The sequence below is a fragment of the Natrix helvetica genome, assembly GCF_964273705.1.
Source record: "Natrix helvetica genome assembly, chromosome: 2".
Lineage (NCBI taxonomy): Eukaryota > Metazoa > Chordata > Lepidosauria > Squamata > Natricidae > Natrix > Natrix helvetica.
The window spans coordinates 191,345,555-191,371,573 of record NC_138552.1 but is presented as its reverse complement, the minus strand read 5'-3'; the positions used below and the strand labels follow the sequence as shown (position 1 = coordinate 191,371,573).

Genomic DNA, 26,019 nt, shown 5'->3' with positions numbered 1-26,019 from the left:
AACTATCTGCTTCTATTTGATAGTTACAGAGTTATTGCTTCTGTTTCTGTCCACTAAAGAAAGACAGGTAGGTTGTCTAATTAATTAATGAATTACAATTAATCAACATTTACAGGAGTCTGACACGTAGATGCAGCTTACTTTATCACTGAGAACAAATGATTGTGATTGATATTTTACTCTCTGATAAGTGCAATTTATCAAATATCAAAATGATTGATATTTTACTGTGTGACAGGTGCAACTAACTTTGCAAAATGTGATAAATAAATAGGGGCTTTCAGCAAGGAAATTAGAAGTACCTTAGAAGGAAATAATGGAATTAAGTGATTTTTTTAAAAAAGGATTTTAAACAGCTTAACTAAAACAAACTATTTTTTTAAAAAAAAAGAAGCCATGATTAATTTTGAGAGTAAACCATTTCATTTTGGTATGTGAATTTGGATTTCTCCATAGCAGAAACTTGAGAACATTTAACAAGTTAAATTTAACAATCTAAAAGATGCTAGTATTATTTCTAGACCAGCACTGTTGTCATATTATTTCAGTTGTCAAAGGCTGAGTAGATTTCTGGAATCATAGTGCGAAGTGCATGCTGCATTTTTTTCTTTTAGCAAAGCCTTATCAACATGGAGTTACATAGTGGATTACCAGTAACAGCTGTTGAGGTACCAAAGGATTATAGCCATCATACAACATTATCAACAATGAAATGCACAAGTCATGAGACTTTTATTGTCAGACAACTCCAGAGACTTAGAGGATTACTTACAGAATTGAAGATATTCCTGTAGAGTTTGTTTTGATACGCTTTTTGAATAGCCATCATCTTTTATATTCTCTTTTTAAGGTTCAAATCAGGAAAATTAAAGTTGTCCTAGCTAATTGCTTAAAAATTAAAGAAAATATTAATATTGATCCATGTTTTTTTAAAAAATTAGACTTGAGTATAACAAGCCATCCCTAGTAAGACATTCAGCTGCTTTTGCCCACAGCCAGCAGGAAATTGTGCCACCCTAAATCTTGCTGTCACCACAATGTTCTGTAACCTGGATTTGGTTCTGTGCTGGTCTGCTGTCCAAACAGCTTGAATGCACAACATTCTAAGGTGTTGCTATTGTTACTATTGCTTTCTTTGCTAAAATTCCAGCTCCAGGAACACTGGGCATATTGGTTGGAGGAGACTTTTTAGTATATGAAAAGCTTCCTCCAGTTGTTATGCAGAACAGTTTGGCTACTCCATGCGCTATCATTTTTTTTTCCTTTCAGATTGTATCAACAACTGATTGAAGTTAAAGAAAAAAAAATTAAGAATCAACAAGTCAACCCTTTAATCTAATGATGACTTGGTGGCAATAAAGAATTGTTTTTTTTAAAAAAAATCTTGCTTGCCATCTAGTAGTTGTCTGAATGTCTGTAATTAAGATGCATCCAACAGATGTTGGCTGCCAAAAAAAAACTGTCAGGCCTGGAAGCCATCTTGGGCATTGGATCTTCAGGCCTGCCACATTTAGTGCCATGGGAAACTGGGAGGGGGGATTGTATGAAGCTGGGGAAATATATAGTCATAATAACATTCCTTTCTCCGAGAGTCAAGGCTACTCTTGCCCTGCACCTGAAGGGGTGGGACTGGGAAATATCCCCAGTTGGGACGGTGTATTGATTGGACCATGTGATGGACATGTGGGTACTGGGGCAGGGACTTGGACTTTCTTTTGGATGGGGAAACCTGGAAGCTTTCAGATTCGGGTTTTCCCAAATGTGTCAATATTGCATTTCTAATAAAACGGACCTTTGAGGAATGCCTCGCCTCGCTCTGACAAACTGTTTGAGAAAGATAGTTAGCTTGGGGTGGGAGACATAAATTATGTAACATGAAGAAAGGAAAATAAGAAGCCAAGATTTTCCTGGGGGAAGCAGCAACTGGGAAAGGAATTCCCAACCATACAAGCTGTAGAGGTACAAGAACTGAGTTCTTTCAATTGCACTTTCAAGAGTACAGATTAAGTCAGGTGAATTACAAGCTACAGTATGTAATAATCAAAAGGTTGTTATCTTGGTATGAAAATGCATGGAAATTGGAATGTATTCATGAATCCAAATATGTAAGTGCAATGAAAATATATTGTTATAGCACAAGTAAAATATATAAAAGTTAAATTTTACATACCACTTGCAGATTTCTGGAGATGGAAAATGCATATATATTATTCATTGATATATGTTGGAGAAACATTTTCTGTTCTGAGATAACTTATATTCTGCATTTCCCATTAAGAATGCCATTTACATAAGGGACCTCTCCCCATTCAGATCAACAAAAGAAGAAGAATCTTTTATTTTTATTTTTTAAGTGTAGAAAGAGCTGTGAATCCACTGAAATGAATCAAGGTTTCATAAACATCAGAGTTTTATATGCTCAATGAAAATCACAGGAACAGGAATAAAATGTTGATCACCTCAATATTAATTCAAACAGTCAGTACAAATTACGTTTGAGATAATAAAATGCTAATTCCATCTCAAATGTATGAGGGGATGAAAATTGAAGTTGCAAATAAGACTCAAGTGACTTGACTTTTTCCTTTCTTATAATTTCCAGGCAAAACCAGCAAATTAACCTTCTGTATCAGAAAATAAGAGAGAATGAACTACGAGCTCAACAAGCAAGATTAGGGCATGTTGTAAATTGTGAAGAATCATACATGAATAGTTTCCAGGTAAGATGAGGTTCTTGATCTGTATTTGTTATTATTAGTCTAATGAAAATCCTAAATAATTCAACATCCTTAAGGACAAGTTTATATTAACATTATAATGAAACATCCCGTTTTCCACATTTTGAAATATAAAAGGAATTTGATGCATAGTGTAAAGGAGCACTTTTTCATTTGAATATTGTTTGAAATCAGTTCATTATATGTGTTATTACTTCCTTACACTGGTATTTTTTGGAGTATAAGATGCACCTTTTTCCCTCAAAAAAGAGGGTGAAAATCTGGATGCGTCTTATACATTGAATACAGCATTTTTGGCCTCCCAAAACCCCACTCCCGCGCATCCTGTTTTTCACAAAAATGGACATGCAGAGGGTTTGGGAGGCCTGCAAAGTGCTCCTGGGGCCCGGGGAGGACAAAAACGAGTGAAAAATGAGCCATTTTTGAGGCAAAAATGAGACACAAAGTTAGCTAGGGGCTGCAAGGAAAACAGTATCCCTGCTCCCCACCGCAGCATATCCCAAAGGTCAATTCAGGAAGAAAGAAGGTTCATCTGTCAATTGCTGGCATCTCACAACCATCCCTATCTTGCCAGCAGGCATCCTATTCAAAAATTCTAGTAAGAGAATCTTTTTGAAGAGCCTTCCTTCAGCTGTGTAGTAGTTAATCATAACTTATTCAAGGAATCCTTTTTTCTATTTTTTTTTCTTGTTCTTTTCTTAAAGCAGCCTCAGTATGAGAAACCATCAATGCCAGCTCAATTTACAGACAGATCTTTGACCCAATGTGAAAGGGAGCAAGTTAAGCTTGCATCAGTACAAAATAAGGAGGTGCAACTCAGTGAGTTTTTGAAAGAAATAGTAAACAAATCCAATGAAGATAAAAAGAAAATGGAAGAGAAGGTGAGTCTCATATTAACTTTATTGAATCATTTGACCACTATAATTCAAGCATACATTGTTTAGTGGTGTATGCTGCATTTCAGGCTGCAAATTTATTTACTGATTTTTATATCATTCACTAGGAAAAGTTTCCTGTTTTGTATAATTGAGAAAAACATTTCTTCTATATTGCTTTATAGTGCCCTATATTTTCAGATAAAGATGATTGAATATTAGTTTCATTGAAATCATCTGGACAAATTGCTTGTGACAAGTCTCATTGATTTAAGTGAGAGTTAAGTTGAAATGACTACATCCAATTCATTCTCTTGTGGGATAAAATTTATACTTCATGTTATATCCTAATGCAGCGGCCCCCAACCTTTTGGCCACCAGGGACCGGTTCCATGGAGAGAGGCTTCTCCTTTGACTGGAGGGGGTGTGGTTTTACGTGTTGCCTGCATCCCATGTATACGCAGATGGGGCTTTGCTCATGCATAGTCCTATTTCTGCAGTGGTGGGTTCCTGCCGGATCGCACCGGATCGCGCGCTCCCTTTCAGCGCTGAACCTGGAAATACGTTCTTGCCCCGCCCCTGGCGACGGGACGACGCTTGCCTGCGCTCCACCAGCTCGGCTGGGACCGCAGACGTTTCTCTGCTCAGCAATGTCTTCAGTGGAGCGGTGGCAGCCTGGCAGGCTGAGCCTGCGTCCCTTTCAGGCGCTCCGCTCCGCTGAGGAAACGTCTCCGGTCCCAGCTGAGCTGGTGGAGCGCAGGCGAGCAATCTCCCGTCGCCAGGGGCAGGGCAAGAACGTACTTCCGGGTTCAGCGCCGAAAGGGAGCGTGCGATCCGGTGCGATCCGGCAGGAACCCACCACTATTTCTGGCACGCCACATTTCTTGTGCCAGTCCGTGGCCTGGGAGGTTGGGGACTCCTGCCCTAGTGTGCATAGTTAATTCAGTTTTACCACTGTTTTTTGGGTTCTTTATTACCTCACCTTTTGTTTTGTTTCAGATTATAGCCACTAGAGAAATAAATACTTAAAGAGAAATTATATCAGTCCTAATAAAATCACATATTTCAGCAAAATTCTGTACAGCTTTGTATGGTCTGAAAATGAAAAAGATATTTGCTAAGCTTCAGCTAATTATGAAAATGGATAAAAATGTGAAAAATAGTATTGTCTAATCTTATGAATCAAATTGTGCAGCCTATAAACTTTAGCATTAAACAGTTTTGTATTTTAATGTTTTATTGATAGCTTTGCATAAATATATATATATATATACTGAAACAAATCATTGCAAAGACAGAAACATACAAAGCCATCGATAAAAAAATAAAACACAAAACTGTTTAATATATTTGATTTTTTTCAATATGCAATAGATAAAAATAAACCAACAAAAGGATATAAAGTAAAAAAAAGTTTTCTTTCACTTTTGATACTGTTGTGAACCACACAGTCACATTGATGATGTGAGCAGTTCCACAAATTGAATACATAAATAAAATTGTAAAATGGTCTTTGATTTTTTTGTTAGTTGCGAAGTTGTGTCCGACCCATCGCAACCCCACTTCCTGTCCTCTACCATCCCCCAGAGTCCATTTAAGCTCATGCCAACTGCTTCAGTGACTCCATCCAGCCACCTTATTCTCTGTCGTCTCTTTCTTCTTTTGCCCTCAATCTTTCCCAGCATTAGGCTCTTCTCCAGTGAGTCCTTCCTTCTCATTAGGTGGCCAAAGTATTTGAGTTTCATCTTCAGGAACTGGCCTTCTAAAGAGCAGTCAGGGTTGATGATCTCTAGGACTGACAGATTTGATCTTCTTGCAGTCCAAGGGACTCGCAGGAGTCTTCTCCAGCACCACAGTTCAAAGGCCTCAATTTTTTGGCACTCAGTCTTCCTAATGGTCCAACTTTCACAGCCATACATTGCAACTGGGAAAACCATAGCATTGACTATACACACTTTTGTTGGCAGGGTGATGGCGCTTGATAAAACCCATCATATTTTCCCACTGGCTTGTTGATCACTCCTGTTAGCATGACATTTGGGTATTTTGTTTCTAGTTTATCTTGCTCTTTTAATGTTTTTTTAAACTAGTAATCTCTATTAATTTTTATAATCATCAAAAGTAATACAAATTGTATGCAATTGTTCATTTTTAATGTGATTAGTGAACTTAACAAATAATAAAACAAGGTATATTATGGATGGTAATAGATACTAAATATAAGTATCTTTTGTCTTTGTAAAAATATTTTGTACTTGAAATGTTTTTTTTAGAAAAACAGAAAACATTGAAGCTATTTTATGCAGATTTCTGTTACATTTTAGACATAGTGTACCAGCAGGAATAAAAATTATGCTACTTTGAAGGGTTTTTTCCCCCTGGTTTGGCAGGTAATTTCAGGAAGCATAATTTAATTGGTTTCTAGAGTGCTGGTATTAATAAAACAAGACATAGTTTGGATAGACATGTAGGTGAATCTTGTAGAAATATTTAATTATGAAAATATTACACTAAGCAAAAGTATGCAGTCTTTTAAAAAAATCAATATTATATTATGTCTTGTTTATCTTTTCACTGATATTTTTATTAAAATACTAAACAATCCTTGACCCATTGGATTTATCGTTTCAGAGATATTTCCTTGCCAAATTCTTCAATGCCTTCAACAATGTCAGAACTTATAACATACTGCCTTTACGGGAAAATGTTGGGTTAGATTCAGAAATGTATCTGCCTTGAAAATAGCCCACATTAAACTGTACAGCACAGTCAAATATCAACACTTGAAATCTTTTATGACATTAAGTACTATGTCATAAACTGTTTTATGATGATTTGTATGTCCTAAAATGTTTTATGGTATATAACTTTGCCAAATTTCAATTCTATGAGAGTCCTAGCCTCCAGATTTTGGACACATTCTGTAAGTTAACCCATTTTAAGTACCTTGGTTCAACAATTATTGTCCTATGATGCACTGTTTTGACTAGATAAAGGTTACATTTTTAGTAATATATAAATAGATAGTGCTGGGGAAAAAGGTGATTGAGTTTGAAAAATAAATCAACCTATTCTCCTTTTTTATTGGTTTCTTACTTCACGTTAGATAACATCTAATCTTAACTTTATTTCTAGCTCAAAACCCGAGACAGGTACATAAGTAGCCTAAAAAAGAAATGCCAGAAAGAATTCGAACAAAATAAAGAGAAACAGAGGCGAATTGAAACACTTGAAAAATACCTAGCTGATTTGCCAACACTGGATGATGTCGAGAAGCAAAGTAAAGAGGTAATCGATGCGGGTTTTTTTGCTTTAAAAGCAGCCCTTTCAGAGGTTTTGCATTTTAGTGCTTCCCACCTACCCACAGTGTCCTCTATACAGTTTCCATACTTCCAACAGAAATCCCTTTAACTATCAATTGTGTTCAGAATTATTGAATACACAGACATAAATCCAACAGTGCTCCTGTACCAGTGCAGTAGCCCAACTGATGTTGGAGTATCAGTTCCTAGTTTCCCCTGCAGCCTCCCGGTTCTGCTTTCCAGAAGTTATATGAGAGTTTCTGCAGAAGGAAAAAAGAGAAGAGAAAATCTTAATGCACAAATAAAAATTGCTTGCCTTAAATTTCCTTGTCAGATTTTAAATTGACAGGTACATCAGTTAGTATGTGTGTGTGTTGGGGGGGAGGAATGGGTATGTGTGCACACATGTCCATGCATCTGTGTTTAAGGAAAAAATAATTATGAAAAATGATGCTAATTTTCAATTTTATAATAGTCCAGCTGTTGCATTACATACATTATTTTTAACATCTTGGACCTAAGAAAATTAATAGATGTGAGGTGATCATAATTACAGAATTAATTTTCTAGAAAATCCCAACATAATCTGTCAATGTAATACAAAATAAGAATTATTTTTTTTACATTACAAATTTACATTATAAAAATTGTTAAAAGTGAAGTTTCCCCCTATCCTTATAATGGAACAAACTTTTAAATTGGATATGAATACAATGCTTTAAGGGTGATAATATTAAAAAAAAACAGCAAACCTGAAACATTTTATTGTTGCTATTTAATAATAGTACAAAGCCCAGACAAACATTTGGTTGGATCTTTTGGATCTATAAATGCCTCACAAAAGAAGAAATGAAAATGAATTATGCTGAATTTTAGAAACTTCAAAAAGATTTTGAAATACTGGAAGTTGTGTATATTATTCCTTGTCCCAAAGATGCAACTAGACTTTCTGATTTTTCTTTAACACATTTTGCCTTTCATACATGAAGCTTCTGCATTATCCCTTGAGAACTTTGTTATTTGTAAAAATGACAATTTATGGCCGTGCTCCTTTTCTTTGATAGCCTCTGCAAACTGTTTTCTTTTGCTTTGCATTTCTCTTTTGAATGATGCCAAGAGAACAGATTCTATTCTTGCAAGTCTATGGGAAAATCTTCACTCCCTCCCTCCCTCCCTGTCCTGCAGATTTTTTTGGCAACCTTTTTGGGGAAGTGGTTGGCTCTTGGCCTCTTCCTAGGGCTGAGAAAGAGTTACAGTCCCCAAATGACCAAGAACGTGTCTTAGGAAGGATTAGAACTCACAGTCTCTGTTTTTTGTCTGGTTCCCTTAAGCACTATGCCAAACTGACTCTTGTGACAAGCATAGCTCTGCATAGTAAAGAAAAAAACTTCTTTTACAGCTACTGGGTCTTGAAGAAAAATATAAGCAACTGAAAGCTGCTATGGTTAAGCTAGAAAAGGAACTGGAGGAATCTGAGACACAACGTAAAGAAAAAGAATTGCAGCTTGTGTGCCAGAAGAAGAAAGAAAAAGAATTGATAGTTGCAGTGCAAAGGTATGAGAATATAGTTGATCACCTTCTGGGTGTTGCTGCATATAAGGTATTTCCATCTAGTGGCATGCTGACTCAATTCTAGTGCGGTTGGTAGAAATAAACTTTAGTATGAATTGCTTTGCTATGTCACACAGAAGGCAGGGAAGCCACATTTGCAAAAGTTATTCAGTGCATATGAATCTTTGTGATTTTAGGGAGGAGGGGGTGGAAAATCTCCGTCAAGTGAATTATTTAATTCATTAGTTAAATGATTATTCGTGATTGGCTTATGGTTTAAAGCTGCTTTTCCAACCTGGTGTACTTTTAATGTTTTATAACACATCCTCCATCAATTACAGGAGGTGTGGCTGATACTAATTTTCAAGCTTGGTATAGCTGGCAAAACTTCAGTGTTCACACATAGTGACTTAGTAATCATAAAAAGATCTCGCATATAGAAAATGGTAAACTTTCACCCATTGATGAAAGGATCAAACCCAGGAAGGAGGTTCTTAGATCTCTTCTCTAGGGAATAAGGGCTGCTCTTCTCTATACAGATGACTGGAAGATTATTCCCTGTTTTGAATACAGCAAAGCAGTTCTTTATTTCAGCATAAATACTCAATTTATCTATGTACAAAAAAAGAAACATGCTTCTCTTTGTACAAGAAAAAAAAGTTTCCTTCCTCTGCAGTGAAATGAGGCCATTTTCTCTATAGAGAACAAAAAAACCTCTAAGAGTGATAAATCTAGAAAAAAAATGAAGGGTTTCCCCCCCCTGTTGGTCAAAACTTCATGGGACATGGTTCTCCTCTATGAAGCTCCACTCACTTCATTTACCTAGTGTGCTGACAATGTTGGAGGGACAGTTTGGCTCTTGGCATCTCTGCCTAACATCTTAAAAGTTAGCAGAAAATATTAGGAAGAATCTGAAAAATGCCACGGAAGTCATCAAGAATTTCTTCTAATTTCCCTTCTGAACATAATCTCTACAGATGATAGTCAGTCTGGAAGTTGTATATTTATGCTGCCGTTTCCTGAAAGAAACTCACAGGATCCAAAAGATTAGCAATTTTAACTTCTGGCAACAAAACTAACAATATGTGACATCTTTAAAGGCTGGCAGAGTTTTTGTGAATTGCCAGTTTTGGTGGTATCATTTCAATGCCAGTTGAAGTGGATCTTAAAATAAGGCAATTGGAATCCCTTGTTTTATAAAGTTTTTTGAAAAACTGTTACAGAAATTAAAAGAAAAAAATGATAATTCTTTAGTATAGATAAAGTTATCTTAGTATTTCATTTTGAATATCTTAAAGTATGGGCCACTTGAGTTCATGACCGTATGTTCCTAAAAGATAGGTACAACAAACAAACAGCTTGTTCAGATGATGAAAGGTTAGATATTTAAGGATGGTTAGCCAAATCTCTGAGTGCATTGTTTCCATCTTACATTTGGTACCTCTTGTGTTTGTGAGAGTATAATCCACCGTGCTGGCTTTGTGTTCTCCTGAAAGTCTATACATACCGTATTTGAAGCAGTGTCTTGTTTCTATTTTAAAACACAATTTTCATTGTGATAATATTTTTATCTTTGAAACATGATAATAAGTAAAAGTTAGATGCTTACCTGTTCTGGAACATTTGTATGTCATAGGGATATTACATGGACAAGGCTTTTTTTGGGTGTGGGGGGGGGCATAATATTTAACCGATACGGGAAACTGTGTGTTATCCATTTCATTTTTCTTGTCTTTGAATCGAAACCTTTTCCCTGACTTGTCTGCTTGTTTTGCTTACTAAAATGTAAACTACAGCTTGCAACAGAAAGTAGAAAAATGCCTGGAAGATGGGGTCCGTCTTCCTATGTTGGACGCAAAACAGCTTCAGAGTGAAAATGAAAGCCTCAAAGAAAAAAATGAGAAGGCTAATAAGGTCAGTACATTAAATGGTTGTCTAAATAGCAAGACGATTCAGTTTTGACCCATATTGCTCTCATATTAGTTTTTCCTCTCTGTTACCATTAACAAGAAAAGAAGTACCAGCAAGTGCTGTGACTCAGGATTTCTGTATGCCCAGATAGAGAGACAGAGATTGAGAATGGAGGCAAACCAATGCAAGCCTCCAGTTACTGACTTGCTGCTGTTAGCATTATTTATTTATGTAATATTGAATGGAAGATATTTTATTCCAACATTACTATCTAAATATTTATAGATATAGTTTTCTAAGAATTTAAGAATATCTCACTGGGATCAAGCCAGTCCCCATCTTCATCCAGCATTCCGTCCATAAATAAAATTGCCCACGGATTCCACTCTTTGCCTTCTGGCTTTAACTGGTTAGCAATTCATAATGGATAGGTCCACTGGGAAAGTTTCCTGAAAAGCTGTTGAAGAGGAATTTTGTAGAAGATTTTTTAAAGGTCAGGAATGGCGGCAAAGTAACCAACATGACTATTAGTATTCTCAAAAGCTCCAGATGGTTGGATGCCTCGTGAAATCCATGCTGATTTTATTCAGCAACATTCTTTAGTTGTTCTTTTCTGGTTGTCATTTCTACAAATTTTCCAGTTGCATATATTACTGGAACTCCCCTGGGTCCCTTTTTAAAGGCTCGTATCACTTTCATCCCATCCTCCTGTAAGTGCCCTTCAGAATATTAGCACTTCTAAGCTCCCCATCAATCTCGCTGTGTTGTTAATTCCAAACCTGATGTTGCAATATCTTTTAGAAGTGTATGTCCTTCAAAAAAGATAAAGGAAACCAGAAACATAAATAAGAATGTTATTACCTTCTTTTCCTCAACAGGTCATAGACAATCAACAAAATCGGATCGCCGAGATATCTTTAGAGATACAGGTAAAATACAATGTGATTTTCACAGTTTCATGTTTACCGTCTGTATCAGAAGAAATCATTTTCATCATAAAAGAAAGCTGTGAATGCACTTCATAAACTAGCATTATTTTAGTTACTAATATTTAATTATTTATATAGCTTCAGTCATTTAGCTTTCTATTTATTCATAAGCTGCTTTGAATTATCTAGAACTGAAAGTCTAAAAATAAATCATACGAAGGAATATATGCTATAACCTGGCCAGCTTGAATAGAAAAGGGAAACCTTATCCTTACAGACCAGTTATTTCCCCCATCAGCAGGACTTCTGTTGTGTCAGTGAAGTGAGGCTGGAATTTATTGCCTAATGTTGGCATGCACCTGGCTGCTGATTTATGACAAGCTGACTTGCCTAGAATGCCTTATGATATTGGGGATAGAGTTTTTGCTGGAAGAGGGCAGGAAGAGAGTTGCCAGTTTTACTCTGTTCATTTTCAGTAGTAAAAACCTCCCACATAACGGCAAAAAATACAGTTATTACTGATACCTTAACAGTATATCTTTGCTGGTATCTCCACATTAGTTTCCCCACAATTTTCTCTGCCTTTTCATCCCTTTAGCTTGCCTTGTACAAAAATATGTTAGTTTGTTGTTTAAAAAGAAACAAGAAAATAAGACCAAGTAGTTTTTTTTAAAAAAAAATACTTAGCAGACATCTTTGGGTATTTCACAAACAGGAAAAATAACTGATCATAAAAGTGGTTTTATCTGGCAGAAAGGGTTTGTGAAAATTGATCGTTTTTGAATGTGAAACATTAACTGGAAACTCTAGTTATAATCCACAACATAGTGCTGAAATTCTCTCCTAGCAGAAACATATGAATCCAGTGTCTATTCTTCTCCAGAGGATAAATGTTTATGAGTTTAGAATATTTTTCAGATTGGTTATTACTGAGATGTGTGTACTCAACAGAATTCACAACCAGCATGATTTTTTAAAAATCATTCTGGGGTTGATGTTTACAGGGGTTTGGCATCTAGAAACTGCCGAGTTGGGAAAGGGTGATTTAGAGCAAATAAAGCAAGTGGAGGTTTGAAACAAATGTAAAGTGTGATCCTGGAATACCAGTAGAAATGATAATAACATTGAGATCTTGATGTGGTTGTCTTGCTGATCAACTCATAGATGTGTGTTTCTGTTTTGAATGTGACGGTGTTTGGCATGCTAATTATTTTATAGCTTTCCTTTTTTTTTCTGTAGTCCTCCCAGAATCACTCCTTGTGAGATGGGTGGCCATATAACTTTGATAAATGAATAAATACATTAGGAACTAGATTTTATATCTAACTCCAGATATAGCAAGATGGCAGAAAGGATGGACCTTGTGAAAAGAACTATGAAAAAAGAAAAAAGGAAGGAAGTAACATTTTATAGGAGGCAGATATCTTTCATTTTTCTTTCTCTTTTTGAGTTTTGAAAGCTAGACTGTTGAGATTCCCACCAGTTCAAACTCTGCCTTGTTGCAGGGCACTATGCAGGGATGGGAAAAAATGTTGGCTGTACTTGACAGTCTCTGTGCAATCCAGGCTATTTGTTGTTCAGCTGTGAGGGAATGATAAGCAATTCATACATAGTAAAGGGGAGAGGAACAAGGATGGATGCCAAAAATGTGATGCTTTCAAAGCTAGAAAAGATCTTTGATATGAAATAGCTATGGACATGGTGGTTGGGCTTCTGTCCCAAAGTATTCAGTAGTGTGAGGCTTTATCAAGTCTTTACTAAGGGAAGACAAAACATTAAAAAAAAATCTACTTAATGATTATTTATACAAAATTCATACTGGTTATTGTTAAAAAATAGAATGTTTGGAACAGAGTTTGTTGACCAGCAATTTTAGTTGCAGTACAGTAGAATTCTGTTTTAAATATCTAGCCATTATATTTTGCAACTAATTTTATCCTTTTTCAGGCATACAGTCTGAACAGATGAAGATCTTTCCCCCAAATCCAGTAATCATATTTTTCAGAGATGATAATAATGCACAGGGAAAAGGGTCAGCTCTGTTCAACAAGGCTGTTGCAAATTTATATTAAGGCAACATGCCAGGTGCAAAGGAATTTAGCTTTCTTTCATTCACAGTACAGCTGGACCTTCTTATCTACAATTCTGTGTATCTACAGTTGATAAATAAAACGGATAAATCTTGTTTCTCCATGGCCAGTTCCAACTGCTGACAGTTGGATAGAGGTCCAGTCCAAAGCTCCTCTATGTTCTCGCCTCTGCAGTTTTAACATCTACATGGAATTGCTAGCTGAGGTCATCCGTCAACATGGCATCAGGTATCATCAGTATGTTGACGACACGCAGTGTATATTTTGACCTCTGGTCAACCAAGTGATGCCATTAAAGTCTTGTTCCAATGATTGGAAGGGTTTCAGGTCCGGATGCATAGGATCAGGCTTAAAGTGACAAGACTTACTAGATATGGGTACTGATTTTTCCACTGCTGGTGATTCTCCATATTTGGCTCTGAATGGACTAGTTCCCTTAACAAAACTGGTGCACAATTCGGGAATCCTCCTTTATCCAGTACTCCTGCTGAAAAAACAGATGGCATCTCTGAACATTATACAGCTCCACCTGTTTCACCAATTGCACTCTTTCCAGGACTGGAAGTCCCTTCTCAAGGTCACCTATGTGTTGACTATTCAGTGCACTTCATATGAGACTACCTTTGAAACCCAACCAGAAGCTAAAGCTGGGTCAGAATATAGCAACAGGAGCAGTTATGAGTATGTCTATGTAACAACTCTGTTATTTGAGCCGAAATGACTTTTAGTGAGTTTTCACATGCAACTTGAGGGTGCTGGTTATCACTTACAAAGCCCTGCATGATATAGGGTGGTGATGGAAAACCTATGGTACACATGTCAGAGGTGGCACACAGAGCCCTCTCTGTGGGCATGTGCACCATCGCCAGCTGGTCTTCATGAGTGCTGGAGCGCCGGAAAGCAGCCAGAAAAATGTGCAAAGAACAGGCTGGTTTTCATGCTGTTTTCTGGGCCATTTTCAGGAGGTTTTTTTAGGCCACAAATGGCCTGAAAATGGCCCAAAAAGTGGCCAAAACCAACCAAAAAACAGGCATGCATGTGTCAGCCAGCTAGTCTTTGGGTTTTTGGTACGCATGCACATGCATGTATGTGCATTCCGTTTGGGCACTTGGTGCTGAAAAGGTTTGTCATCACTGATATAGGAGACATTTTGGCTCTTGTAATGACTGTCCAATCTATTCTATCCAGTTGGCACACACTGAATCTCATATATTAAACAATGTCATTTGATAGGACATAGGAAGTATACCTTCTCTGTTATGGTGCCTGGAATAACATCCTACCAGACCTTAAGTCTTCAAACAATGTCTGAAAACCTGATTTTTTTATCCTGAAGCTCTGGGATAGGTCTCGCCATCTGAGATGCAGTGTCTGTTTCTATTTCAACCATGTCAGTTTCTATAAAAGAATTTAGAGCTATTCAACAGCTCCTAAAGATGGACATGGTGAGGGGGAAACATAACCTTTTCTTGAGATTCTTTAGGATAAGGTGTGATAAATAAAAGGCTGGAAAAGCTTACAAGATTCAGGTAGGCTAGGTTACTAAAAGGTACCAGTTTCCAAAAGTTTCCAGCTATGCTATTTTATTGCTGTAAAGGGGTAACAGAATCTTAAACGTTAGCACATTTTGAAACATTATCTCTGTTTTTAATGTGTACAGTTCCCACTACTGAGTTGGGCAAACTTTTATATGTAAATAAATAAAATCAGTTACTCAGTCCAGAATTTATTATTTGTGGTGAGCAACTTTGTATATCTATAGTTGTTTTTTACATGGCTCTGATCCATTTTTCAGACCTAGGCTTCCTTATACAGTAAAAGGCATACACTTAGTCCCAAAAACCCTCTTTTTATTTCAAAGGCTGTGAATTATGTTCATTCACAGCCCATAATGAGTCCCAAATAGTTGTAAAGAGTCCTACAGTAGGCTGCCAAAGTCTTTTCATCTCTTTAGCTTGCCTTGTACAAAAATATGTTAGTTTGTTCTTTAAAAAGAACAAAAGTTGATAAGCACCCACCTTTATCTTCCTTGAAACACTGCCAAAGACTTAATTGGCAATTAGCTTGGCAAGGCCATGCGGAACAAAGAGTCATAACGGAACTTCAGAAGGTAAACTGACCAGCATGAACCAAGTTGCTTCTTGCAAAGGCTCACATGCCTTTGCTCCTCCTTTATGTCCTATGGGAGGGGCCAATCACCTCCAAGCCTTATTCCCGAGTTGTCCCTTCTGTCTTAACTGTTCTTACCTTCTGGCAGTTCTGTGTATGTGCGCACTGGGAACAGGGGGAGCCTGTTCTTCTGCCTTGCAGAAAATGTTGCTCTGCAGAAGGACTTCAGGAAAACATATAGCCTGCAGCTCAGTCAGGCATTGAAGTACATTGAAGATTATTGGATACTTTTATTTTTACCTTTTTTACATTGAAGGTTAGCCAAAAATTATATCAAAATCACTGAGGTGCCAATTTCTGATTTGCCCAGTACCTTAAGTCTTCCCCATCAGTGAACCATTTCATTAGACCAGCGGTTCTCAAATAGTGGGGCGCGCCCCCCTGGGGGGACGCGAGGCTCTGTAAAGGGGGGCGCGAAGGCTCCCTTTCCATCTGGGTGCAACGGCGGCGAAGGCGTGGGCGAGGCATAATATATCCCGCCTGGAACTGGCAGCACTTCGGACTGGATTTTCATTGGAGCCGCGGGCTGGAGCTGTGCAAGAAGCCTGCTCAGGCGGGGGTGGGAGGGAGGGAAGCATGGGACCGCCCGTCTTCGCCACCGCGTAGCTCTCCTCCCCGCCAGCAGCTCCACTGCCAGCATTCCATCTGGAAGCGGAAGCGCAACAGCCGCTGTTGGGGAAGGGACAAAGGGGCGGCGGTCGCCCGATCTTGCCACCGCCACCCCTTCGCCCCTGGTAACGGCGACTGTTGTGCTGCTGCTTCCAGCTGGGATGCTGGAGGAGCTGCTGGCAGGGAGGGAGGGAAGAAGGGCAGAAGGGAGGTGGAAGGAAGGAAAGAAAAGCAGACACGCCGGAGGGAAAGAGGAAAGAAGGCAAGCAGGCAGGAAGGAGGCAGAAGGAAGGAGGGAAGAATGGAACTGGAAGGGAGGCAGGGAAGGAGGGAGGGAGAAAGGAAGGATAGGAGGATAGGGAAAGAGGAAAGAAGGCAAGCAGCCAGGCAGAAGGGAGGGAGGTGCAAGGAAGGAAGAAAGCATAGATAAGCAGGAGGGAAAGAAGGCAGGCAGGCAGGAGGAAAGAGGAAGGAGGGAACTGGAAGGGAGGCAGGGAAGGAGGGAGGGAGAAAGGAAGGATAGGAGGATAGGGAAAGAGGAAAGAAGGCAGGCAGGCAGAAGGGAGGGAGGTGCAAGGAAGGAAGGAAGCATAGATAAGCAGGAGGGAAAGAAGGCAGGCAGGCAGGAGGAAAGAGGAAGGAGGGAACTGGAAGGGAGGCAGGGAAGGAGGGAGGGAGAAAGGAAGGATAGGATAGGGAAAGAGGAAAGAAGGCAGGCAGGCAGAAGGGAGGGAGGTGCAAGGAAGGAAGGAAGCATAGATAAGCAGGAGGGAAAGAAGGCAGGCAGGCAGGAGGAAAGAGGAAGGAGGGAACTGGAAGGGAGGCAGGGAAGGAGGGAGGGAGAAAGGAAGGATAGGAGGATAGGGAAAGAGGAAAGAAGGCAGGCAGGCAGAAGGGAGGGAGGTGCAAGGAAGGAAGAAAGCATAGATAAGCAGGAGGGAAAGAAGGCAGGCAGGCAGGGGGAAAGAGGAAGGAGGGAACTGGAAGGGAGGAAGGAAGGGAAGGAGGAAGGGAGGGTGGAAGGAAGGATAGACAAGTAAGAGGGAAAGAGGAAAGAAAGCATGTGACTACGGTGGGAGACGAGGAAAGACCGGTGTGCTATGTTATGCAGAGGTGTACTTATAACAATTTTATAGACAAATGATACTATTTACAGTCGGCGGGGGGGGGGCGCGAAATGTTTTCTTCTTCCTAGGGGGGGGGCATGACAGAAAATAATTGAGAAGCACTGCATTAGACTAACTCATAATTACTTGACAATAGCAAATTCAAAGAGTGATCCTCTTTGAATCTTTGATTATTTTCTGTGTTCTTTTTCTCAGAATGTTTTTATAGCTATAATGTAATCAAATAAAGGGTTAGATTTTGGTGGCCAAAAGAAAGCATCAGTAGACACAAAAGAAGTGTCATGCTAGTTGACAGAGAAACTCTGAAATGAATCATGGCACAGTTGCTGAGTTCTGTTTGTTTTTCCTTCAAGAAGGAAAACCTAAGAAGGGATATTCTCCTCCTCCTTGTTGATGTTAAAGTTCATTGTTGAGCAAAGGCTAAACCTCAATAGTCCCCATTCCTGCAGTAAAATCATTCAAGGGAAGAGAGAATCATAAGTGGCTTTTTCATTTATGCCGGTACACTGGAACTCTTGAGTATTTTCACTATTAATCACTAATCAACAAGGAAAACACCAAAATAAAATTGAAAAAATTGAACTATTGATTTATTCATACAACATAAGTAAAGATAACTTTTCCATTTTATCCCTAGTCTATGCAAGAAAAGATTTTGGAAGGAAATCTGACAATTCAGAAACAAAAAAATGAACTTGAAGACAAGGATAAGAGTGTACAGCAGTTAAAGGAGGTACTTCTTGAAGTAAGTTTCTCAGATTATCCTCTGAATCAAATTTACCTATCTGCCTTCTTTTTCATGTATTGTGAGTGAACTGTGAAATAATTTCCCATCTTGCAATTAATTATGAGAGCTTTTTTGAAAATGTAAGTTCTGGACAAGAACCAGATACACTGATAAACATCTTACTGTAATTGAGAAGGTCGCTGATGAACCAATAGCTAGTGGTGACAGATTGATTTGCTATTTGAAACAAACAAAATATTATGCCTAATATTGAACAATGTGGCTATATGTTCTGTCAAAATATGTCAACATTTAATGTCCACCACTCTGGCCTTCCATTTCACCACAGTTTTCTTACAAGATGCCAAGCATCTGATTCATGCCCCTGAATTCTGAATTTTCTTCAAAATAAAATATAAGCATATTCATTTTCATAATGCCCATATTCAATTAGATTTTTTTCTGAAATAAGCTAAGTGAATGAAATATTTTTGTACTTTTATTTTCATCTTGTTTTAATAAAGAACCAAAGATTTATGGAAGAAAATGCAAGTTTAAGAGAACAGATTCATCAGATGGAACAGTCCAGACAACCGGTAGCCGAAAAACTACCTGTGGCAAATCAGTTGTTCATAGAGATGTCTCACTGTCTGTTTGACTTGAAAGCACTTTGCAGTATTCTTACTCACAGAGCTCAGGGCAAAGAACCTAACCTGTCCTTGCTGCTTGGAATCCAATGTAAGTAATGCGGATAGAGATGCCTACTGTTCCTTTTGGCACTGAGTAGACCTGGGAAAGGAAAATCTAGGAATGTTAATAAGAGAAGAATAGGAGGCTCTAGATTGATGTACATTTCTCACTTAGGTAAAATACTAATAAATACAAGTCACCTAGAATTGGGAAAAAACAGATATACAGTATATATGAAAGGCTTATTTTCCACAATTGTAATTCAAAAATATTCAGTTATGTTTGAGAATTAAACTTAATCTTCTTATAATATTGGGCTCCCTGCAGCTTTTCCACAGCATAGTTTGTATGATCTTTGTGGTCTCCAAGCAGCCATGTAATAAGTTCCATTTGTATCTGAGTTTTTTTGTTTTTGTTTAAAAACACATTTCAGTATGAAGTCATGCTGAAAATTGGTTCTTTGAAACAGACAGCCTGTGGTGCCACTACTAGATTTTTTTACCTCAGAGTATCAGGCTCTCATTTTAATTCCCTTTAAAAAAGCCTAAGGAGCAAGAAGTTCTAGTAATTTCAATTGAGTAATTGGAGCACTCCAGTTTCCCCCAAAATGAACTTTATTAAGGCCTCATTTCTTTTTACTGGCTTATATCTCATCTGTTCTGGTGACTGCCTGAATGGGGTATTATTGTCAATTTTTCTCAAGTTAACTTCTAATTCTGGCAGAAAATGAAAACAAATAATCCTCCACCAGAGAATACTGTTTGATCAAAATTGCTTCCCTAAAATCTCCTCCTTCTATCCACATTCAATTTTTAGGAGGCAGAAAATATAAAGCCAAGAAGCTGACTTTCTCCTCTATAATATCTCTAATTTTAAAATGATCATAACAATATACATTTTGTCAAGAAAGTGAAGCAGAATTTCTGTAGAAACAGAATTAGGTCATGTATAATTGTATGTTTTGAACTGGTGACTTGTTTAACTTCTAGCCCTGGTTCTTCCTTGACAGCAATGAACTGCTCCTCTGAAGATGAGAAGCACCACAGCACAGAAAGTCTCTCTAAGAAGCTCTCAGAGGTTTGTCAGTTACGGAAAGATATTGATGAACTGAGGACTATAATTTCAGACTGCTATGCTCAGGACATGGGAGAAAATTGCATTACACAGTGATGACATCTTGGCCTCACACTTACAACTAAGTTATTAAATGCTGCTCTGGTTTTAGTTCCTCATGTTTCTGTTACAAACAATACTGGAAAGCAAATGCTGTGCCAGGTGAAAAGGTTTCATGCATAGTTCATGCAGATAATACACTCTTCTTTCGAAGGGATTTTGTGCTGCAAGAAAAAAAAATCTAATTTCTTTAAAACTACTGAATGTAGGTCAAAGCTGTGAATAATGTTGTTCTTTTGAAAATGGTTTTTATTTCTTTTGTTACGCTGGTAAAAGAAAAGACAGTGTTTTCTGGAGTAAAAACAGAAGAGGGCGCTATAACAGTGGTTCAGCAAGCTTTAGGGTAGAAGATCAGACCCGGGAATCTTCATGACAAAAGCTGTTGGACATGCTTGGTTATTTGAAGGTCAGGTATTAGAACGGTGGGTGAAGAGTCACAACAAAGATTTTTTTTTTTAATCCAGGGAGTACCGGTGGTTTGGGCCAGACAAAAAAGAAAATATAGATAAAAATTATATGCTCTTTAAAGGCTGCATTCCCAGTTTGATTATTGTTTTATTCTGCAGTTCTTGTGTAATGCAAAGGGACAAAAAGATGAAAAAACATTCACATTTCAGAGAAGGAAGGGATTCAGACTTAGAATTTAGTCACCAACTATTAAGCTCTTTTGCATTAATTAGGCTGGGCAAAAATGGCTTTGATAAAAGATTTTTTAAAAAAATCAAAAACATTTAAGTGTAATATCTTCATAACAATATGTATTTACTCTTTGTTTGAAATTTGGGCAAAGTAGAGTCCGCTGAATGTGAATGTTTGAATTCCAGCACACAGAAAAATAGAAAGCCTTAAAGAAGCCTGATTTCTTCTGGCGACCTGAAACAGCAGATCTTGATGAATAATTAATAGAGTTGCTCCAAAATTATATCACAACTGGCATAAAAACCTTATGTGAGAACAGAGTTCTTGACTGTTCAGGCAAATATGCTTAAGTTCCTCTTATTGCCAGAAGAGGATGTTGGATGAAATCAGCAGTGCCAGCCTTCATAGATGCAGTGTTAAAATGCCTGAATGAAAGGTATGCCACTTTGTAATCCAGGTTTATATATTTTGCTGTGTTAAAATTTATATGCCGTTTGTTAAGACAAGCCTGATGCCATTTTATTATGACAATCTATTCTACAATCTACAAAAAACACCACCTTTGAAAAAAAAAAGAAGCTAACTAAATACAATGCATGATGCTCTTAGATGCCAGGAAGCTCATAACTTCAGTCTTGCCAAAAGTTGATGCTTAAAGAGCAAGAAACGGATTACTATTCTCAATTTCTTACATTAATATTTTTCCTTAAACAATTTTTAAACCATAATTTTAGATTGATATTTTCACATCTTGTGTGATTCAAATTTACGTTTTATTTGTATAGGATGCAGTTTTTAAAAAATGGTCTTTTGAAAGTTATATTTATTTTAATATGAGCTTATTCCTACTCTGATGACTATACTATGTGTGGAAATTTATGTTAATATTGAACTTAACTGACGCTCAGTCGTTTTAAAGTCACGTCTGTAAATATTACATAGAAGCAGCAAGTAAAGTATAAAGATCCTTAATCCTGCTGATTAATGCCTGAATTTAAAATATTAAGATCACAATCCCAAGAGTACTACTAGAAATAAAATTGAGCAGTACTTATAATTGTAACATTAAATTCATATCTATGCAGATGAAGGGGTGAATGATCAGAACCTGGTTCACTTTCTCACCAATGAACAATAAGTGCAAGCCTGACTTTCTTACTACACTGTGCTATTAAGAAGCACAAATGTCATTTTGTGATACTAAATGTTCTCATTTTATATTGTACTTGACTCTGTATCTTGCAAACAATTTGGAACTGCAGCATTATATTATTATTAAGAAAGAATCTTCCACAAAAAAAGATAAGAGCAGTTTGTGGAAGTAGATTCTTGACAAAAATTGTCAAGAAATTTCATTTTTGCATGGGCTGCAAATAACGGATTTTAATTAACTAGTTGGCTGGGTTGTTTAGTTTCTTTCCTTTAACAGCCATCCTATTTGAGAGGTGGGTTCCTACCAGTTCAGGCCAGTTCGGCTGAACCAGTAGTAACTTGGAGCCTGGGTTGCTGGCACCAGCAGTGACCCAGGCATGTCACACTCCTGAACCGGTCCTCCCGACGGCGGCGCAGAGCAATTTTAGTGGTAATGCACGTGCAGCGTGTGTCAAGTGCATGTGTGCGGCACGCCCCTGAACGAACCGGCAGTAGCGGCCACCAGAACTCACCCCTGTCCTAATTGCCTATTTTATAACATCATGAGGTCATACCACCACTTTTACTTTGAATAGACAATCATATAACACTCAAGGAAGAACTAATTTTTGAGAGATTATCCCAGATACCGATACTGTTGATCCTTGCCAGACATTTGTTTAACTAATGTAGTTTAACAGTTTCAAACATATTCATACTCTATGCATGTTTATGAACTTTGAAAAAAAAAGTTTGACAAATTATTTTACAATTTGTATTTTTAAAAAGTTGATATTTTTGTTCCTGAAATAAGAATTGTGTCACAAGAAATGCCTCCTAATATGCTGTAGAGCAGTGTTTTTCAAACCTGGCAACTTCAACCTGGTCTTCAATTCCTAGAATTGTCCAGCCAGCATGCTGTCCACCTATCTTAAAGTTGCCAAGTTTAAAAAATACTTGTAACTAAGACTTTGGTGAAAATAAATGGGTAATTTGTTTAACAATAATATAATTATTTCAGTTTAATGTGCATATATGTATTATTGTAAATACATAGATAAAACTTCACTAATTTATTAAAAATAAGGTCACTGCTTTACAGCACTTTGGGGGACTTGCTTTAGTGTTCACCCATGGTGTTCACTCATATCCAGTGAAAATAACAAAGATGTAACATGCATTTCAGCTGCATTCCTGTTGTCAACAACCCTCAGTGACTGCAATTCATTGGTCGAATAGAGGAGACTCTTAATGGATGTGCGTTGATAAGGATCTTCAGTGTTTTAGAGAAGGCCTCAGGCTGTACATCTAGGGTGGCCTTCTTTACATTACCAGCAAACACAAAGTGTTGGGAATTAGGGCTATTAGTATGACCTCTTTTCTTCTTACCCATTCATTGGAACAACTAAAATGAGGTTGTGATTTCTGACATTTTGCCCAACCAAACTGCCCAGTAAAAAAAGTATGCTGTGAATCACAAACCTATTCAAGCATTTGATAGAGACTGCTGAGTGGAAAGCATTAGGTATTTGTTCCTACTTTAAACAAGAAGGGTCTTAGATTTACCCTCAAATGCTAAATAACAGGGAGAAGGCATCTGCAACTGCTTGTGTGTAGTTTATATAGTATATAGAAAGAGATTTGTTTCTCCAATAAAGGCTCCATATGTCCTGGTAATTAGTATAATGTGTCTTAGTGAAATGAAAACAGTCAAAGATGGTAACCAAAGACAGAAGGACAAAATTAAATGAGCCATAAATGCACAGTATTATTTTATTAATAATAACTTAGCAGTTTTGGAATCTTAAAGAACTTACCTGTTTAAAATGGCTATTTAGTAGCTTGAGTTCTGCATAAGAGATGCATGAGTTTTTTTCATTGAATATGTGTGTGGCCTCATTCAACACTTGTTATAAAAATGGTTAACTAACAATAGCTTTTTTAGAAAAAAATGGTTCACAATGGTATTACTAAGTTGATTTAGTCATGACAACCTTTCCCCACAGATACAGGAGATCATTCAAAGAGCTGAAAAAGTATTACTAATAAATAAAATGTAGATAGGTTTGTCAACATAGATGAAGGCAAAAATTACATATTTCATATGTCAAGGTTGCATTTTTACAGATGTGTAGATGACATTCTATAGTAACTATAATTTAAGAATGTATCCTAAAAAGGAATTTAGAAAGTTACTTTCATACCTGTCTAATGCAGTTATTTATATGCCATTTGTATGTACAGTATTCAAATTTAGTACTGTAGTATAAACTTAATTTGACTTGATTTTTTGTAAAGCAGGGTCAGTGATCCTATTTGGAAAATTGATTTAGCTCTGACAGTAATGCCCAAATCAGTAATACTTCATCATTATATAAGGGTAGAGTTAGGTGTTAAATATTTAAGTTTTTGGAATGTAAGTTATGAGCACGTAGATCATTTTTAGTAGGTTTGCCATAATCAGTCACCCTGGAAATAGATATTTTTTTAAAAAAGTAATATAAATGAACCAAAATTATTTTTTAACCTTTTTATTACTCTACAAATTAGTTTTTAGTTATTTATTCCCATCCCACTCCCGTTTGGAAAAATTTTGAAAAGTTATTTCTTGTTAGATTCCAGAATGAGAAGAAAAGATAAATGCAAGATGAGGTGTGCATCAGTTTTACTCTGCCTAAAACCTAAACGGGCTAAATTCATCTAACCCCCAAATTTAATTATTCAACAATGCTTCTCTAAATCTGTGCATATATAAAAATAATTCTAAACATAAAAGAGATTTGACATCATATTCTAGATTTGGATTTCAAACAAAACTGAAGGCAAAGTTACTATTCTGTAAAAAGACAATGGATATTTTTAAAAATTAGATGCATTAGTCAATAAACCAATAGTCATTGGCGTATTATTTCCATCTCTTTGTAACTCTGTGCCTCTTATTTTTGTTCATGGCATAAAAGTAACATTTTAATAGCCATGAAAGTATCAAAATTTGCACTTTGTTTCCTCTGATTTTTGAGACTTTTTAGCTTGTAAAAGTGGGAGAAACTTTTCGTAAATAGAAATATTTTTTTATCTTTGAAACTTAATCTGGTCTTTTTTCTACCAGCTTTTCTGTATATGGTGGAGAATATGCAGGAAATTCAGTCAGAGTGTCCTTTTGTATATATATTAGGTTGTTAAGGCAGTGGCAAGGCAAGGGAAAAGAGGGCTCTCCTTCAAAGCACAGCAGACTTAAACTGGATCAGTTTTCTAACGCTGGTAGTTCTTCAATGTTGGGTTCAGTTTTTGAGTCGCTCAGAATACCTCATGTGTACATAGAAGTTGTCATGACTTAAATCGAAATGCATTCAGTGTTGTTGCTGTTTTTAATTTTTAATTTTATTTTTAAAGAGCCACCGGCTGGCTCATCTCTAGGCCTGTCATTCTTGCCTACCCTCTTTTTGTAACTTTTTTAAAAGTAGCATTTACAGCTAGAATTTTGAATGCCAAAGTTCTATTTATTAAATGATAAAAAATGTTCATTGTTGATTATACTAGTATTTTTCCACTCAATCTGTTTGTTTGATGTTTGAATTTGTATCTGCGGAAGAAAAATAAATTTTGTTACAAAAGCTGGACATTCTATTTGTTTGTCCCTAATTTTAAATAATATGGTATTATTGGGGTAAATGTTGTGTATGATCTCTCCTGATAGCACAAAAGAATATTGTCAATGAATGGAAATGAAATACAGTCAGGTAGCATACAAATGTAATTATTTTTATCTGTTCACAGTAATGTGAAGTTGCAGTTGTCAGTTCTTTACCCTGTGTTGGCCTTCATATTCACTGAGTTTTCCCCAAGTACCTAGGATGTCGTAATATATCAGCATAGTATATGTGGAGATCCAAGCAGTATGTCCTTTTGCCATTATTATCATTAACTAGAGCTGCTTGCTAGAAGTTATCCAGCAAGAAATACTGGGTCCTCTGTGAATTGGACCATGGATCAAAATAGATTCATGTTGCAGTTACCTCATTAGAGAATACTTGATATAACTAGCTAAGAAAGACATAAATTCCCTTGCACTTGCTCAACTTTGGAACATAGAATGGAGGCAGTACTGGAGTCATACTTGTCTACAATCTTTGATGGAATCACTATGGGGTTGTTGCATCCTATTCTAGTATTCCTTGATCCCTCAGCAGCTTTTCATACTGTTCACCACAGTATTTTCATGGGGGTCTATAACAATTCACCATGGCCAACTCACCAAGGCCAACTTGCCACAGGTTAACTCACTGCAGGACAAGAAGAAATGGTGGAATAGAATCGTTAAAGAAAGGATGCACAAGAAGTGGCAGAATGAAATATGA

At 37.1% G+C, this 26,019-nt stretch overlaps 1 protein-coding gene across 3 annotated transcripts in view; it reads left to right on the top strand.

Annotated features, from left to right (window-relative positions):
* The window catches only part of CEP85L (centrosomal protein 85L), a 138,289-nt gene extending 113,008 nt beyond the window's left edge, over positions 1-25,281 (top strand). The window contains exons 5-14 of one of the 3 annotated variants that reach the window (XR_014174720.1): positions 2,603-2,720; positions 3,443-3,619; positions 6,749-6,901; positions 8,315-8,469; positions 10,263-10,380; positions 11,256-11,306; positions 17,939-18,046; positions 18,553-18,766; positions 19,728-22,121; positions 22,175-25,281. Coding sequence is in view for 2 of the 3 variants with exons in the window: in XM_081945084.1 (XP_081801210.1) it covers positions 2,603-2,720; positions 3,443-3,619; positions 6,749-6,901; positions 8,315-8,469; positions 10,263-10,380; positions 11,256-11,306; positions 17,939-18,046; positions 18,553-18,766; positions 19,728-19,888 (1,255 nt within the window). In the remaining variant the exon portion in view is untranslated. Of the gene's footprint in view, positions 1-2,602; positions 2,721-3,442; positions 3,620-6,748; positions 6,902-8,314; positions 8,470-10,262; positions 10,381-11,255; positions 11,307-17,938; positions 18,047-18,552; positions 18,767-19,727 lie in introns of all 3 variants that reach the window. The other 2 variants (XM_081945085.1, XM_081945084.1) reach the window with 2 other exon arrangements.
* The last annotated feature ends 738 nt before the right edge of the window (positions 25,282-26,019 follow it).